This window comes from Semicossyphus pulcher, unplaced genomic scaffold (genome assembly GCF_022749685.1).
Source record: "Semicossyphus pulcher isolate SPU_LCO1_2020_fin unplaced genomic scaffold, fSemPul1.0.p SCAF_9, whole genome shotgun sequence".
Lineage (NCBI taxonomy): Eukaryota > Metazoa > Chordata > Actinopteri > Labriformes > Labridae > Semicossyphus > Semicossyphus pulcher.
In genome coordinates this window covers 32,248,102-32,265,098 of record NW_027211770.1, presented here as the reverse complement: position 1 = coordinate 32,265,098, position 16,997 = coordinate 32,248,102, and the positions used below count along the sequence as shown (strand labels likewise).

General features: G+C 47.4%; 1 protein-coding gene across 1 annotated transcript in view; it reads right to left on the bottom strand.

The window, feature by feature from the left end:
* Positions 1 to 14,537, bottom strand: part of cpne4a (copine IVa) — a 69,175-nt gene extending 54,638 nt beyond the window's left edge. The window contains exons 1-2 of the mRNA XM_069655542.1: positions 14,454 to 14,537; positions 2,879 to 3,070 (exon numbers count right to left, since the gene is read on the bottom strand). Coding sequence (XP_069511643.1) covers positions 2,879 to 3,049 — 171 coding nt within the window. The 5' untranslated portion in view covers positions 3,050 to 3,070; positions 14,454 to 14,537. The remainder of the gene's footprint in view (positions 1 to 2,878; positions 3,071 to 14,453) is intronic.
* Between the last annotated feature and the right edge of the window lie 2,460 nt (positions 14,538 to 16,997).

Here is a 16,997-nt window from a genome sequence, read left to right as displayed (position 1 = left end):
CTTTAATGTTTAAAAATGGAGGAAGTCAGAAATGTTGCCAATCTGATAGATGCTATCATGCTAACACCAATGTATAGCCTGTTTATAAACTCATGTAATGAAGAAATCATAAAGTCCATCATGAACGAAATAGTGCCGTGTACTGGCTCCCATCAGAAGACTATTCACACACATTTAGCCTTAAAGTAAACAGAGTAAGACTCTGTTAAGTGATGTAACAAGAACACGAGGTTTCTCTTTGCTCAGCTGTTTCTCAGCAAAAGAAGAAGAGATGAAGAATCTCTTTGATGTGACATCATCTCCCTGCAGCTAATGAGGAGGCTGATTTGGTTTTAATTGCAGCGCCCTCGTTCCTTCATGGAGCCGTGAGAGGTCTCGTTCGCTGGAATCACTGAGCTGTGTCTCCTCTGACGAGCGGACAGGCTGTTAACACACACACATCGACGGGCTACTCGTCTATTCCACAGAGCAGGGGATCTTTCAGAAGAAGATTATCTGATTTGAATTTCCACAGAGAAAGAGAGGATGGAAAAAAGGCCACTGCAGGTGAGACGAGTTCAGAAGTAAGGAAACAGGAGGGTGGGAGGGGAGACAAAGAAAGACCGAGGAGGACCACCTGAGGCCGGCCACTTCCTGTTAGAAACCTTGATTTTTTGATCAACAAAAAGATTAAATGTGAAACCGGTTATTAAAATGTTGTTTTTCTGCGACGTATTTGTACAGTGGGTCTTTATTTTGGCGGTGCGTGTATAAAACTTGACTCATATGGCTGTAAAAATCCGGCTTTCACTGACAGTGGAGCCAAATTACAGCCATTAAAGACGAGTGATGGAGCAGCTGGAGTTAAGAACCTGTTTTCACTGGAGCGGCTCTTTAACCACTAAAGAAGAAGTCATTAGGAGTGCGTGCAGCGTTTACTACCACCATGATGAGATTAGGATGGAGCCCAGCAGCACGTTCAGACATTTAGAGGGAGCAGATTTACTGTGTGTTTTCTCACTCAGCGTGTTTGGACTCGTTTACGCCCCCCAAAAAAAACAGCCGAGAATTATGTCACTTTTCTCCTTCATCATCTGTCGCATCGATAATGAACCTGAGCAGCTTCCAACCAGACGCAATTTACCCAAACAGAGAAGCTCCAGATGGCTGATAACAGAGAGAGAGGACAGAGGGATGGAGAGATGCACAGAGCGAAAGAGCGCCGTGTTTTCTGTTTTTAACGCTGTCAGTGAAGTAAACAGATTATCTAATGGAGGAGGAGAGCTGGTCCAGGCTCCAAAAAGAACAATAAACACCTCAGACAGGTACACAGTCTGAATACCTTTCACATCATTACCTTTCAGTCAGTTTGGGGTCTGATTTTAGGAGAGAAAGAGAGAAAGACAGAAGGTAAGAAACAAACAAACAGACTTCCTGGTAACCCTCTGCTTGGTTTTTAATTTGTGTCCAGCGGTCGCTAACTGTTAGCTTAATTAGCTTGTTTTATTCAGCTGATTCAGCAAGATAACATTTTGTTAACGACGTTTGAGAGCAAGCAAGCTAATGTTAGCCGGTTAGCTGTAACTTTAGTCATGCTGCAGAGATCTGGAGTTTGAGTAACCTGCAGCAGCAGCAGGAAATCTTGATCTGCTCAATGTAGTATTTGCTACGTGAATCGAGCACCCTGTCATTGTTGTGACGACTGTCACAGTCCTGTTTGATCAAACCGGCTTCATTAGATTAAACTTCTTGTGCTCTGTGTTTGTTATTGTTGACATGAGCGGACTCTGTTCCCAGAAGCTAACTATGCTAGGTGTACATTTTTCATAAACAAGAAACATCCTGCATGCTTTACATAGTTACAATCCTTAAACACGGCAGCCTGCAAAGTGCTTTTAAGTACTATTTGATACAATTTAAATGAGCAGCAGTGACTTTAATGTGACAGGAAGCAGTAAATATAGCTAGCACAAACTAAATCAACACAGATGCTATAACATCCATTTATCTGCTGGAACAAATGTGAGTTTCACATCACAAATCTGACTCGTGACAATGAAGGAAAAACATGACAGAAAACTAGAATGCACGCTCGTCTCCTCTGAGGACTGTTTGTCAAAGAGAAGCTGCTCCTTTTATTCTCTTTGCTTTTATAGAAAAAAACTCCGGCTGGATTGTAATGCTCCACGATTGTATGAAATGGTTTGTGGCCTGGAAACAAACCCAGAGCATCATCACGACATCAGCATGAGTCCAGCAGGGAGCTGGGACACAGCCAGAAATACAATTTGGCTCCTTTCAGAGCGCAGACATCAAATATTCAGCTGCCGTTAGCCTGGTTAGCTTGGATATTTGTTCATACTCGTCCCACACTCCACCCTGCACACGCCTCACCAGCCTGATAATATTTATGACCTCCAGAGGCTGTGATTGGACCAGAGGCCTTAGCAGCAGTGTGCTCTAGAGAAATAACAGACCTGCTGTGCTCAGAATCGAGTATTCAACACAGCCGTGTAATAATCAGCTATAACGACCCGCTCACTGTGCATTAACTCTTACATGATCTATGTGGCCTCTTTCCAACCAATCACACTACGACACATTCACCCATTCACACTAAAGGCTGCGATACAAGGAGCAAACCTGTCCATGGGGTTCAGTGTCTCGCCCAATGACACTTCAGCGTGCAGATTGGAGGAGCCGGGAATCAAACAGCTGATCTTATCATTAGCGCCAACCACCACGCCTCTGAGCCACGCCACTGAGCCACGCCTCTGAGCCACACCACTGAGCCACACCTCTGAGCCACGCCTCCATGATCAGACAAACTTTTCCATTTCTTTACAAGTCATTCATTGTCATCAGAAATCATCCAGACAGCATCAAACCAGCGGCCTACCTCCATCCACTGCCCGTGGGACTGCATCTTGATGACGATGCAGGGGTCAGGTTTGGACAGAGCATCCCGGTCCGAGATACCTTTACAGGTGAGCCGCAGCTCCACTTTGGTCAGACACGGGCTGCTGAACAGACCCAGAGAGTTAGCCGCTGACTCGTAGATGTCACTCATGGTGGAGGCGGGACAGGAAGTCTGCAGAGAGAAGTTGACATGTCAGATTGTTTCAGATTAAGAATTTTCTTTTTCAAACGCAGCAGAAAATTATCTGCAGAGGTTTGATCAAAGTTTGATCGCACTTTGAGCAAACAGGAAATATTTACAGACAGAGAGAGACAGAGAGACAGAGAGAGACAGAGAGACAGGCAGAGAGACAGACAGGCAGAGAGACAGGCAGAGAGACAGACAGACAGAGAGACAGACAGACAGACAGGTAGAGAGACAGGCAGACAGACAGACAGGCAGAGAGACAGAGAGACAGGCAGACAGACAGACAGGCAGACAGACAGGCAGGCAGACAGACAGGCAGACAGACAGGCAGGCAGATAGACAGGCAGAGAGACAGACAGACAGGCAGATAGACAGGCAGAGAGACAGACAGACAGACAGACAGACAGACAGACAGACAGGCAGAGAGACAGACAGACAGAGAGACAGGCAGAGAGACAGACAGACAGACAGACAGACAGACAGACAGGCAGAGAGACAGACAGGCAGAGAGACAGACAGACAGGCAGAGAGACAGACAGACAGACAGAGAGACAGGCAGACAGACAGAGAGACAGACAGACAGACGATGTCCTCCAACCTGCTGACCAGTCTGTTATTCTGAGCTGACCTCATGTTGATTCTGTGTGAGCAGTGATTGGAGCTGTAAGTGTGTGAGTCTTCTTCTCTGCTCTCATTTAGAGTCACCATACAGCAGGGGAGGGTTTAGGGCGGGGCCACCTGTGATTGACAGGTACCACTGGGACCTGAGAAACGTTCTGTTTTACTGAACGACAGTCTGAGAAGTCGGTTGTGCATTTTTGTAACAGTGAATTACATACAGTATGCTAACACAACTAGCGTTAGCATTAGCTGATTACTGAGCTTTTGATAAGCCCTGGCTCCTTCAGGCTCCACAAACAGACAGAAAACTTCCATTCAAACTTTACGAGAGGTTTTCCATCCTCTCTGTGCGGACGAGATTCTTTCACATCTGATTTACATTTTATAATTGCCTGGAAGCGTTCCCGTCAGGATCAGAATGGATGCAGCAACAGGCTGAACATGTCTGCTGAACGAGTGTTAATTAAATTAGAATAACAGATGATTTTACCCGTGTGTCTCTTTATTCAGCACCGTCCTCCTCCTCCATAAATGCTCAAGTTAAACTGAATAATCTGATTATACTGTGCAGAATAATTACAACATTATGTCCAAAACGGTGTCCATTCATTCTGGGTTTATCTCTTTAACGCACGCACACACACACACACACACACACACACACACACACACACACACACACACACACACACACACACACACACACACAGCTGACCCAGTGCGACAAAGTGTGCTCGTTTTCTAAAAATAATTTTATTTTCCCAAAATGTTTTTGAAAAACTGGTCCTCTGCACGTCCTCTCATTAAACACAACAGGTAAGAAAAGTGTCCCAAAGACATCTTTACCTTCCCAACATGTCTTCAGCTCTCAGCGTCCACTTTTCCAAAACAAGTCCTGACTTTCATAAAGGGTCCTGACCAAAACAAACGTCTCGTATTTCAAAGATAGAAAGTCACTTAAGAAGAGCTTAAGAGGTTCTTTTAATGCACCTGAGAGCAGCTCATCACGTTTGAATAAAATATAACTTTATTAATATTAATATAATTATAATTAAACATTTTCTGTGAGTATAAAAACTCATGAACTAATGAAGCAGTGCCTGAGAGTCTGATTCCAGCAGCAGCTTCAGCCTCGTCGTCTCCATCATCTCTGATAAAAACCTCACAGGAAGTCATTTCTGCAGCCTCAGGAAGAAACCATCACATCTCCACCTCCCCCACAGATCCCGCCATCGCCCTCCACCTCCATTAGCCCGTCCGCTGCCCTCCGTTCATCTGATTAACCCCCCCGTTTGAGCCCGGCTGTGGTATCAGTAATGTACTCCACAGGAGGAAGTTACAGATTTCATGCAGTAAAAATATCCTCCAGAGCGGCGGCTCGGCTTACACAGGAAGTGAAGAAGAAGAAGAAGTCATGGAGGTTATCTTCAAACCGACCTCAGATCAGTTTGTCGGCTGCAGAGGATCAGATGTTCCTGTGGGTCACAGAGGTCACTGACTCACACAGACAATCACAGATCGTTTTTACCCTCTTATAGAAAAGCATCCTCATGGAGTTCACGGCCTTCTGGGTCAATACCAGTGAAATCAATATTATTGATTACCATCCAGTTGTTCATTTGAGGCTGTGAAAAATGTGTTTTCAGGCATTTAGATTGTGACTGTTGGTCACACCTGAGTTTCTCTGAGCACCATTCTTTGAGCCTCAGTCGCTGGTTTGGTTTCTGTGTTTGTCACACAAATATTGTGCTGAACCTGAACCTGAACCTGAACCTGCCATTTAAAACACCAAAGTCACACAACTCAAACAAACTAACCATCGAGGCAGCAGGAGAGCAGCGACTCACATATCTCATGAGCTTAAATGACTGTTTTTCTGAATGGAGTCTGGTGTGTGTGCAGAGAGCGATGTAACGTCTGTGTGTGGTTAAAACAATCATCTTCCTCTGTAACAAAAAGGTCTATCTCTGTAGGGATCCTTTCTGTCATGTTGTCACACACTTAGAATAACAATCTGAGCCTGTCAGTGGAAACAACAACAACTTTTAGTGGATGACCTTTGACCCATCAAGGATTATGTTGCAGCCTTTTCAGCCTGTTTCACTGCTGCAGGATGAACACATCTACTGGAGACACTCACACACTGAAATATTTTCATGTGCAAATTAACGATGTGTTTTAAACCAGCAGAGTTTTAAATAAACAGAACCGCAGACAGCAATGGAGCGGTTCTTCAATAATTCAAAGATACAAGATAAAGTACTTTCTGTTGTCAGAGAGTTCAGCACCACCTGTCAATCACCTTAAATAACCAGGTCACAGTCGTCGTCCTCCTGCAGCAGTCGGACATGTTAAACACCATGTTGACTTAACGTCTCCTGAGGAGGTGATGGTTCAGAACCAACAGAGCAGTCGATGTAAGCTGGTTTCCATTATAGGACCTCGTTAAATGTACACATACGTATTTACATCTTATCTGCGGTTTCAGAACATGTTATGCAAAGTTTCAGAAACGGTCTTAAAAAATGAAAAGTGTTGCTTTCTCCACACTGGACGACTTTCTGAATGTGTTACGTTTTATTAGATCTGAGCAGCGTGTGCACAGTCAGCTCCCCGAGCATGCATGCTAAGACAAAGTTGGACTCCTGTTTTCTCTGCATTATACATCAAGGGTCAAAACTGTTGTGCTTGTTGTGAAAGTCATCGTCTCAGACTAAACCACAGACAGCTGAGCAGTTCATGAAACACTGTGAGACGGAGAACAGTCATTTATTAAAGCACAACGAGGCGACATGGTTCTGAAACAAACTCAACACAAGCGAGAACGACTGGAGCAACTCTGCATCACTGAGCTGAGAGGACAACTTCATCCAGACGCAGTGACGTGACCGAGCCTGTGGAAATAATGAGATCAATAACTGGTTTGTCGACCGTTTATTGAAACCTCGAGTTTGCTATTTTTGCTGTCGCCATGTTGTTGTTTTTTGGAGCCAGAAGTGACCACATGGAATATATAACAGTCGTGCTTCTTCTCAGCAGGAAGAGCCAACAGCAATCCTGACTCCCTGCTCGGGTCGCCACAGAGAAATCAGCTAACAGGCAGGTACGGTGAGCACAGGCACAGCTAGCTGCTAATCAGTGCTAACATATAAATAAACAATGAGTGTAAAAACAGTGTGTGAGACGTGTTGGATGGTCTGTTCGTCCAATAAAGCGCACACACAGATTATCTGTCTGATATTTACATGAACAAATCTCCAACAGGCTCCAACAGCACCAACACGGCCCAGAGGTTACGTTCAGTGACTGAGTTAGCTGAGGGGACACCTAGCAGACAGCTAGCAGCTCCCAGCTGTCACTCAAAGAGGCCACGCCCCTAATGCTGCATCACTTTAAGCCTTAATATAATGTAAACAGGTGAGCTGTATAAAGATTCTCCCCGTACAGTTGTCATGAAGAGAGAAATGAGCTATAGAGACCCAAACTGTTTTTTGTACCAGGCTGTAAACATGTTTATTTCTGCTGTAGAGTTTAACATGGGGCTCTATGGGGACTGACTCACTGCTGGAGACAGCCTCAAGTGGACACCACTTTGTGTGTGTGAGTCCCGTTACAGTTATCAGTCCTGAGGCTCGTTTGAAGCCGTGGAGAGGCCTGCTGGAGTAATTTGGCGGTAGATTGTGTGGTGAGCTCAGCAGGTGGATGCTGGGAGGAGGCGTGCAGCGTTTCATGGCGCTTCACAGCAGCTTTCAGCGGCTCAGTCAAGCGGTAGATGAATCCTCGCAGCAGCTGAGGCTCGCTGCACACTGACATCCAACAGCAGATTAAAGAGCTGCTCATGAAAATCACATCACACAGAGCGCTGTTCAGCCTCAGCTCTACAACAAAGTTAATAATTCATGTCATTCAGACGCTCCGCTCGCTGACAGCAGTGGTTTCTGGGTAACGATGCCTGTTACTGCTCAGCAGCAGAACTAACTAAATGTTTGTGAAGGAAAACAACGACAATCAGAGGCTCACGCAGACTGAAGAGAGAGACTGTTTCTATCATAGGCTGTATATAGGAAGGTGACAGAGCCACCATGACGACACACACGGGTTTGTGGACTACAGTTTGTAAGCCTCACGTCTTATATTTAGACGAGAGGGTGGAGCTGGAGAAGAGAGAGGGGTTAGCAATTATCAGCTACATTAGGGCTAGCGTTAGCAAGGTGCATCTGTATTCACTGTAACTTTGGTCTGAATTTGGGATGCTAATTGTGGCTAGCTAAAAACAGGCTTTCAACAAAATGTACTGAGACAAAACATGAACAGTCGACTCCTCAGAGAGTCCAAACACTGAACAGGCCGAACCTAGTAGTGACCTGTCAATCACAGGTAGCCCCGCCCTAAACCCTCCCCCCCTCTCTGGTCTATGTGACTGGGAGCATCGGTGACTGAATGAACATCATGCTGTTTACTGAGGGAATAAATCAGGAGAGGACCATTTTCTCATAGACTTCTATAGGATCACAGAATGCGGGGAGTCGCCCCCTGCTGGACATGAGAAAACAATCATCTTACTTCTACAAGTTAAAGGCGTCGTCGTAGCTGCTCCTGAAATCATCAAATCTTGTTTCCTAAATTTGGTGTATAGAATGTATCCAAACACTACACTACCCATGATCCTCAGCAGCTGTTGTTGCTATAGAGACAATCCCAGTCAGATCTATGGAACGAGTGCTTGTGTACGTCTGAAACTCTCTGGTTGTCCTCCTGAGAGTCTGCAGTGAGTCTCGTTCATTATCACCTGCTGTATAAATAACGCTGCAGTCACGTCAGCTGACTGAGAGCCCTGAGTCACTGACTCACACTGAGACAAGACAGCACTGACGGGACGCTCAGGTGACGTCACTGCAGACCGGAGCTGGTTTTGTAGTTTCAGCACAAAGGGTTAAATCTGTGGACTCACCTGCAGTCTTTAGTCGCTCTGTGTGGTTTCACCTGAGCAGGCCTGTTACCACCTGTGAGTGACACGGAGGGGTTCCTCAGATACCACAGGGGACCTTACAACAAACCCTAAAGCGGGCCTGGGCTTCTCACCATACCAGAATTTCAAACTTCGATACGACTACTACCATAAAAAAAAAACCTGTTTTGTTACCACGGCAACAAAGATAGAAGTCCTAGGAACAAAAAATGAGCTAATTTTCTTGTTATTAATTTCTCACCTTCACACAGCGTCAGTCATCTGACCTGCCTGTCTCTCTGCTCTCTGACTGTCTCTCTGCTCTCTGCCCGTCTCTCTGCCCGTCTCCCTGCCTGTCTCTCTGCTCTGTGCCCGTCTCCCTGCCCGTCTCTCTGCTCTCTGCCCGTCTCCCTGCCCGTCTCTCTGCTCTCTGCCCGTCTCCCTGCCCGTCTCTATGCTCTCTGCCCGTCTCTCTGCCTGTCTCTCTGCTCTCTGCCTGTCTCCCTGCCCGTCTCTCTGCTCTCTGCCCGTCTTCCTGCCTGTCTCTCTGCTCTCTGCCCGTCTCTCTGCCCGTCTCCCTGCCTGTCTCTCTGCTCTCTGCCCGTCTCTCTGCCTGTCTCTCTGCTCTCTGCCCGTCTCTCTGCCTGTCTCTCTGCTCTCTGTCCGTCTCCCTGCCCGTCTCCCTGCCCGTCTCTCTGCTCTCTGCCCGTCTCTCTGCCCGTCTCCCTGACTGTCTCACTGCTCTCTGCCCGTCTCCCTGCCCGTCTCTCTGCTCTCTGCCCGTCTCCCTGCCCGTCTCTCTGCTCTCTGCCCGTCTCTCTGCCTGTCTCTCTACTCTCGGCCCGTCTCTCTGCCCGTCTCCCTGACTGTCTCACTGCTCTCTGCCTGTCTCCCTGCCCGTCTCTCTGCTCTCTGCCCGTCTCCCTGCCCGTCTCTCTGCTCTCTGACCGTCTCCCTGCCCGTCTCTCTGCTCTCTGCCCGTCTCCCTGCCCGTCTCTCTGCTCTCTGCCCGTCTCTCTGCCTGTCTCTCTGCTCTCGGCCTGTCTCTCTACCTGTCTCTCTGCTCTCTGCCTGTCTCTCTGCCCTCTGCCTGTCTCCCTGCCCGTCTCTCTGCTCTCTGCCCGTCTCTTTGCCCGTCTCTCCACCTGTCTCTCTGCTCTCTGCCCGTCTCCCTGCCCGTCTCTCTGCTCTCTGCCCGTCTTCCTGCCTGTCTCTCTGCTCTCTGCCCGTCTCTCTGCCCGTCTCTCTGCCCGTCTCTCTGCTCTCTGCCCGTCTCTCTGCCCGTCTCTCTGCCCGTCTCTCTGCTCTCTGCCCGTCTCTCTGCCCGTCTCCCTGCCTGTCTCTCTGCTCTGTGCCCGTCTCCCTGCCCGTCTCTCTGCTCTCTGCCCGTCTCCCTGCCCGTCTCTCTGCTCTCTGTCCGTCTCCCTGCCCGTCTCTCTGCTCTCTGCCCGTCTCCCTGCCCGTCTCTCTGCTCTCTGCCCGTCTCTCTGCCCGTCTCCCTGCCTGTCTCTCTGCTCTGTGCCCGTCTCCCTGCCCGTCTCTCTGCTCTCTGCCCGTCTCCCTGCCCGTCTCTCTGCTCTCTGCCCGTCTCCCTGCCCGTCTCTATGCTCTCTGCCCGTCTCTCTGCCTGTCTCTCTGCTCTCTGCCTGTCTCCCTGCCCGTCTCTCTGCTCTCTGCCCGTCTTCCTGCCTGTCTCTCTGCTCTCTGCCCGTCTCTCTGCCCGTCTCCCTGCCTGTCTCTCTGCTCTCTGCCCGTCTCTCTGCCTGTCTCTCTGCTCTCTGCCCGTCTCTCTGCCTGTCTCTCTGCTCTCTGTCCGTCTCCCTGCCCGTCTCCCTGCCCGTCTCTCTGCTCTCTGCCCGTCTCTCTGCCCGTCTCCCTGACTGTCTCACTGCTCTCTGCCCGTCTCCCTGCCCGTCTCTCTGCTCTCTGCCCGTCTCCCTGCCCGTCTCTCTGCTCTCTGCCCGTCTCTCTGCCTGTCTCTCTACTCTCGGCCCGTCTCTCTGCCCGTCTCCCTGACTGTCTCACTGCTCTCTGCCTGTCTCCCTGCCCGTCTCTCTGCTCTCTGCCCGTCTCCCTGCCCGTCTCTCTGCTCTCTGACCGTCTCCCTGCCCGTCTCTCTGCTCTCTGCCCGTCTCCCTGCCCGTCTCTCTGCTCTCTGCCCGTCTCTCTGCCTGTCTCTCTGCTCTCGGCCTGTCTCTCTACCTGTCTCTCTGCTCTCTGCCTGTCTCTCTGCCCTCTGCCTGTCTCCCTGCCCGTCTCTCTGCTCTCTGCCCGTCTCTTTGCCCGTCTCTCCACCTGTCTCTCTGCTCTCTGCCCGTCTCCCTGCCCGTCTCTCTGCTCTCTGCCCGTCTTCCTGCCTGTCTCTCTGCTCTCTGCCCGTCTCTCTGCCCGTCTCTCTGCCCGTCTCTCTGCTCTCTGCCCGTCTCTCTGCCCGTCTCTCTGCCCGTCTCTCTGCTCTCTGCCCGTCTCTCTGCCCGTCTCCCTGCCTGTCTCTCTGCTCTGTGCCCGTCTCCCTGCCCGTCTCTCTGCTCTCTGCCCGTCTCCCTGCCCGTCTCTCTGCTCTCTGTCCGTCTCCCTGCCCGTCTCTCTGCTCTCTGCCCGTCTCCCTGCCCGTCTCTCTGCTCTCTGCCCGTCTCTCTGCCCGTCTCCCTGCCTGTCTCTCTGCTCTGTGCCCGTCTCCCTGCCCGTCTCTCTGCTCTCTGCCCGTCTCCCTGCCCGTCTCTCTGCTCTCTGCCCGTCTCCCTGCCCGTCTCTCTGCTCTCTGCCCGTCTCTCTGCCCGTCTCCCTGCCCGTCTGTCTGCTCTGTGCCCGTCTCCCTGCCCGTCTCTCTGCTCTCTGCCCGTCTCTCTGCCCGTCTCCCTGCCTGTCTCTCTGCTCTCTGCCCGTCTCCCTGCCCGTCTCTCTGCTCTCTGCCCGTCTCCCTGCCCGTCTCTCTGCTCTCTGCCCGTCTCCCTGCCTGTCTCTCTGCCTGTAGATCTGTAGTTTTAAAGCTTCGGGACATTTCGCTGCAGAGACGTGAGACGTTTTTAACACGAGGTGTCAAATAGGATCGACGTGTTGAAGAATCAAACGTTGTGAGAACTCAAAGACAAAGTGGTCATACGTGCGATCGACACACCTTCACCGTCCACATGAAATCGTTTAACACTCACTCTGTCATCACTCGAGGAACCTGTGTCCCTTCAGGCAGCAGCTTGAATCGAACAGAAGTCCACCTGCAGGAAGTGTTTCATGATGACAGCTGGTAGTTCAGAGTCTGAAGGCAGCACTGAGGATCTACAAGGATGATCAGGGATGTTCACAGGTCTGTGAGTGAGTTTATCAGAGTCAGAATCAGAGCTGCAGGTTTATCTGACCTGCACAGGACAACATTTACACCGCCTCCTCCTCGGCCTGTTAACACTGCTCCTCGTCTCACAGCTCCAGCTCAGTGCCAATCAGATCAACTTCAGCTGAGTCTCAGGTCAACCTTTAACGTCGGCCTGTTTTTATGGCTCGCTTATAAAAGCTCACATGGCTCCGAAACACAAGCACGTAAAACATTTGTGTCTCAAACAGAACTCAGCCATGTGATGCAGGTTATTATTTGAGGACACTCTTAGAGCAAAGAACGCCGGCACCACTACAGAGAAGTGTAGTTTGGCCTCAATAGCACACTGACCACCCAGAGCAGACAGAGCACACTGACAGGACTTTGACAGTAAAACCAGGGCTGGAAAATAAAGACTCCAACGCCTGCAGTTCCTCTGGTGTCCACTTGAGGCTGTCTCCAGCAGTGAGTCAGTCCCCATAGAGCCCCATGTTAAACTTTACAGCAGAAATAAACATGTTTACAGCCTGGTACAAAAAGTTCAGTTCACTGTGTGCTCTCATTAAAAGCTGCACTATGTGATATCAGACTTTTCCTGTTCTGTGTGGGAAACACTGCTATGGGTGTTACGTGAGCGTTGGGGGAAGTAAATCTCCCTCGTGTATGTACAAAAACTAAAATGTGTGTGTTTATACTAGTATGAGGTAGCCCGCTAACAGTTAGCCAGTTAGCGTGTTCTCGAATGACAGCTGCTCTGTCGCGAGTGCAGCGAGTAGTGTGTAACGTGTTGTTGACAGCAGAAGCCATTCTGCGCAGAACGTAATTAGTCCCATCCATCGGGACTGTGAATCCCGGGAGGGCTACTATATTGTTTACATTTTAACCTTGTGTTCACGTACACAACCGTCTGCATCAAGAACGTAATTGTTCACATACTCGTCTCTGCACTACGCGTGTTACTGGAGGATACCTCTACAGGGCGCACCAGAGAGCTCAGGCCGTATGCAGCTACTGTATGTGCAGGATGTAACCAACAGACACGGCGACACTCGAGGAGGTTACTGTGATGTTCGCTCAGAGTTCTCAGCGGCCCGGTGACTGATTCCATCAGAATTCATCTGAATTCCATCGCCAGCTCAGGCGACTGATGACCGGTGGACAGACGTCTGCACCGTCCCCGCTCCGTCTCTCCAACATATTCCTCCGTGCACGGACGGAATGCTGCCGGACTTGGTCTATCAGCTCGTCTCCAGAACTTTCTGCCCTTGTTGTCCCTGCTGCTGTGTCGACCCCGTCACATCCCCTCTGCCTCTACACTGCCCCTACTGCTCATGTGCAGACTGCAGCTTCTTTAAGGACGTGCACAGCCGACGCTCCAAACACACACAGGGGACGCTAACAGCCATCATGTGCACGCAAACACATAGTTAAAGCAAGTATATCTCTGGCTTTAAAGTTATGCATAACTGGGGGCGTGGCCTCTTTGAGTGACAGGTGGGAGCTGCTAACGTGGGGCTGAAAAACTGCAGTCCAAAAACCAAGTGATGATGTCACAGTTTCTACGACCACTTCTTACGTACAGACAGTTTAGAGCTGAGGAGGCAGGTTCACACACGCACGCACGCACGCACGCACGCACACACACACGCACACGCGCACACACACACACACACACACACACACACTGCATGTGTATGACGTTACACCAGCACAAATAAAAATGTTTCTACTAAAGACACTGATGCTGCTCGTGCAGAAAACTTCAAATGTGACGATTTAGATTTTTACATCACAAGCTTTTTGTTTTTTTTCACGACTGTACAAGTTGTTAAAATGTAGAATTTAATGTCTTTTTATACGTTTGTATTCTTTTAGTTTTTATCTTCTGACAGTAAAGCACTAACAAACAGAGCATCCATAAATCATTCGTTACATCTTATAAAGGATCTTATTTCTAACATAATATCAGTTCAAAGTTAAATCCCAGAAGCAGCCACAGCAGCGTCCCCTGAGGGAAACGTGAATGAAGGAGTGAATGAACGAGTGAATGAACGAGTGAATGAGGTGTGCCTTATTGTGTCTCAGCTTCGACATCCAAACACCACAAATTCAGTTTAAGCAGATTTGAACAGAAAGAGTCACAAAGAGACAAAACAAACGGAATATTTTCAAAATAAGAAAATGTACAAATCATTCAGAAACAGAAGAAATATTCTACAAAATAAAACAAGCATTTGTTCTCTCGCTAAGTATTTCACTAAAAACAGTTTTTATAAAGCTGCAGAAAATCAGAGTCAGAGGAAGAACAACAACATTTAACTAAATATCACCTGATTTATTAAAGAAATATTACGATATTAAAGATAAACACTTCAGGCTGAATGTCACAGTAAACTCCAGGGGAAGAAAAAGGAGGTGAAATCATGAGAGACACATGATGAAATAATGTCACATGTTCAGAAATCTGTCAGAGAGAGCTGTGGGTTTACCTGCTCACAGGTGCATGAAGAAGCAGCTCCGCGCTCAGAACAGCATCAGAAAGTTTCCAGTTTCAGCTCAGACGCACTGAACTGAGATCAGCTCCACGCACAACGTCCACACAGCTTCATCCTCCTCCTCCTCCTCCTCCTCCTCCTCTGGCTGCTGGAGAGCCTTTACAGCTGCCAGCCGCCTCACACAGCTTTATAGCGGGGGAAGCCTCACACACAGGAGGAGGAGGAGGAGGAGGAGAGAGGAGGAGGAGGAGGAGAAAAGAGCAGGCTGCAGTGCCTCCTGCAGGCAGAGCACAGGAAGTACAGGCCATGTGCCGGGGCCCTGGAGTCATGTTTGTGGTGCTGAAAGAGAAATCGGTCTATATGATGATGTCATACTTTCTGCTGCGCACATTAATATTTTAATAATTTATTTATATGTTCAGGATTATTCATCCATGAATATTAACAGCAACTTATTTTACTGACTTTATGAGATTATCACTTCAACAGACGACAAACACACACACACACACACACACACACACACACACTTCACTGGTAAACTAAGTTACAAGGACAGATGATCAAATGAAGACCACTTCCTCGTCTCCACCTCACACGTCCCCTCGCTCGCTCGCTCGCTCTCTCTCTCTGTCAGACGTTGTATAATCTATAAAACGCATCATTTTAGAGAAACACACACTTACAGAAAATAAACAAAACAATCAGATCGTCCTCATACAGTGTCACACCGTGTCCCTGCACAGCTGCTGTACGACAGTGAACTCAGCGGGTGTGTGTGACAGGATGATCAGTGTTTCAGCGTCTTCGGTTACTTGAGCTGAAAATCTCCCCAAAACATCGTTTGCTTTAAAGCTGCAGAATTATTTTATATTCTTAGCAGGTTTTGTTCTGAAAGTTTTATTTAGAATTATTTTTTACATTATTGTTGAACTTTTTAAACTTGAAACTAAATGAGTTTAAAATATGAACTCAAACACGTTTTTTTTTCTTTACATGTGGCACTGTTCCTCTTCCGTAGCTTAATCAAATGACGCATTAGGCATTGATTTATAACTGCTTATTAATCATTACTAACCAGTTACAAAGGTCTTTATACGAGTTAAATGTCTGTCAAACGATTTCAGCTTCTCAGATTATTTTATTTTAGTTTTTTCTTTGAATAATTAAAATAATTGGAATAGTTTGTGATCATTTAAAGGTTTGTTTTATTGTAAAGGGGTCACTTCAGGTCATTTTCTTCACCATATTTACAAACCAAACAATCAATGGATGAATGAAGAAAATAATCAGCAGATTAATCCAGAATGAAAATCATCATTAGTTTCCTGTGAAATATAATGAAAGATTAACTCCAACATTTAAATCTGCTTCTGCATCGATCCATGTGGAATAATAATGTAATGATTTTAAATGATAGAAGAAGTCTCAACTTTAGATACTTAAATATATTTTAACTCAAGTATGCAGAATGTTAACTTTAACAGAATATTTTTACAGTGGGTTTTTACTTTTACTTCAGTCAATCATGTAAATAATGTATGTTTAAATAAAATGAATCACAAAGTTCATATTTCCAGCAGCCCTTGAATGCACCGGAAAAGCTGTCCAATATGTCGGATTTTCCAAACGGCACACAAACGCAACAAACCCGTTTTCAGCCGTGTGTGTGGTTGAAGGGTCAAGTCAAGACAACTGAAATCAAACACCATAAAACCGGAAGTTGCCTTGTATTATTTCAGAACAAAAGAACACAGCGAACCTGCTGTTCGGCTAAACGAGAGAACAGTTTCTTTTTGTTTTTGTCTTCAGAGCAACTTCACTTTATTGGTACTAAAAATTCTGACACAACTTTTGGACTTTTCTCTTTTCCTTGATTTGTTTTTGTAAAATATAGATGATTTGAAAAGGTTTTTTTTAAAGGAAAATATGTTTAGGCTGCTTGAGGAGAAACAACCTACAGAATCAGAAACATGTTAAACTGACAAAAAGGCCGCTGTGTTGGTTTCATATTTAAAATAGCATAATAATTTATAAACTTCTACTTTGATGGAAAGTAGTATGAAGTACAAGTACTGAGTAGAAGTGTAACGTTCTATAAACAGGAAATACTCCAGAGATGTAGGCTACATGGAGTTTGAGTGTGATCGGCCTACCTGTCCTCTCTGCTCTGTGACCCTCTTCATTTTCACACCTGAACCTGTGGCTCCTTTTGGAGAGGACTACCTGGTGGACTGTACCACCTGTGGCACAGGTGGAGGGGGGTTCTTATGTCTGGGGGAAAATATGTTATGCTATCATAATCGTTGTGAGATTATAGCCTGTTGGCCAATTGTGGATACCGTAGTTAAGTCTATTCTTTTGGACGCCACTAGAGAGCGCCAGTGCACAGTTGTTTGTGACATGTTGAACACATACCTCGGGGGCTTGCTGAGTTATTAAAGAACGTTGTGAGCAATACAAAACGCGCGTCTTCCCTCGTATCATGACAATAATCATCTGCTTTTTCAATGTATGTATTGTCATTTTTAGTATTTT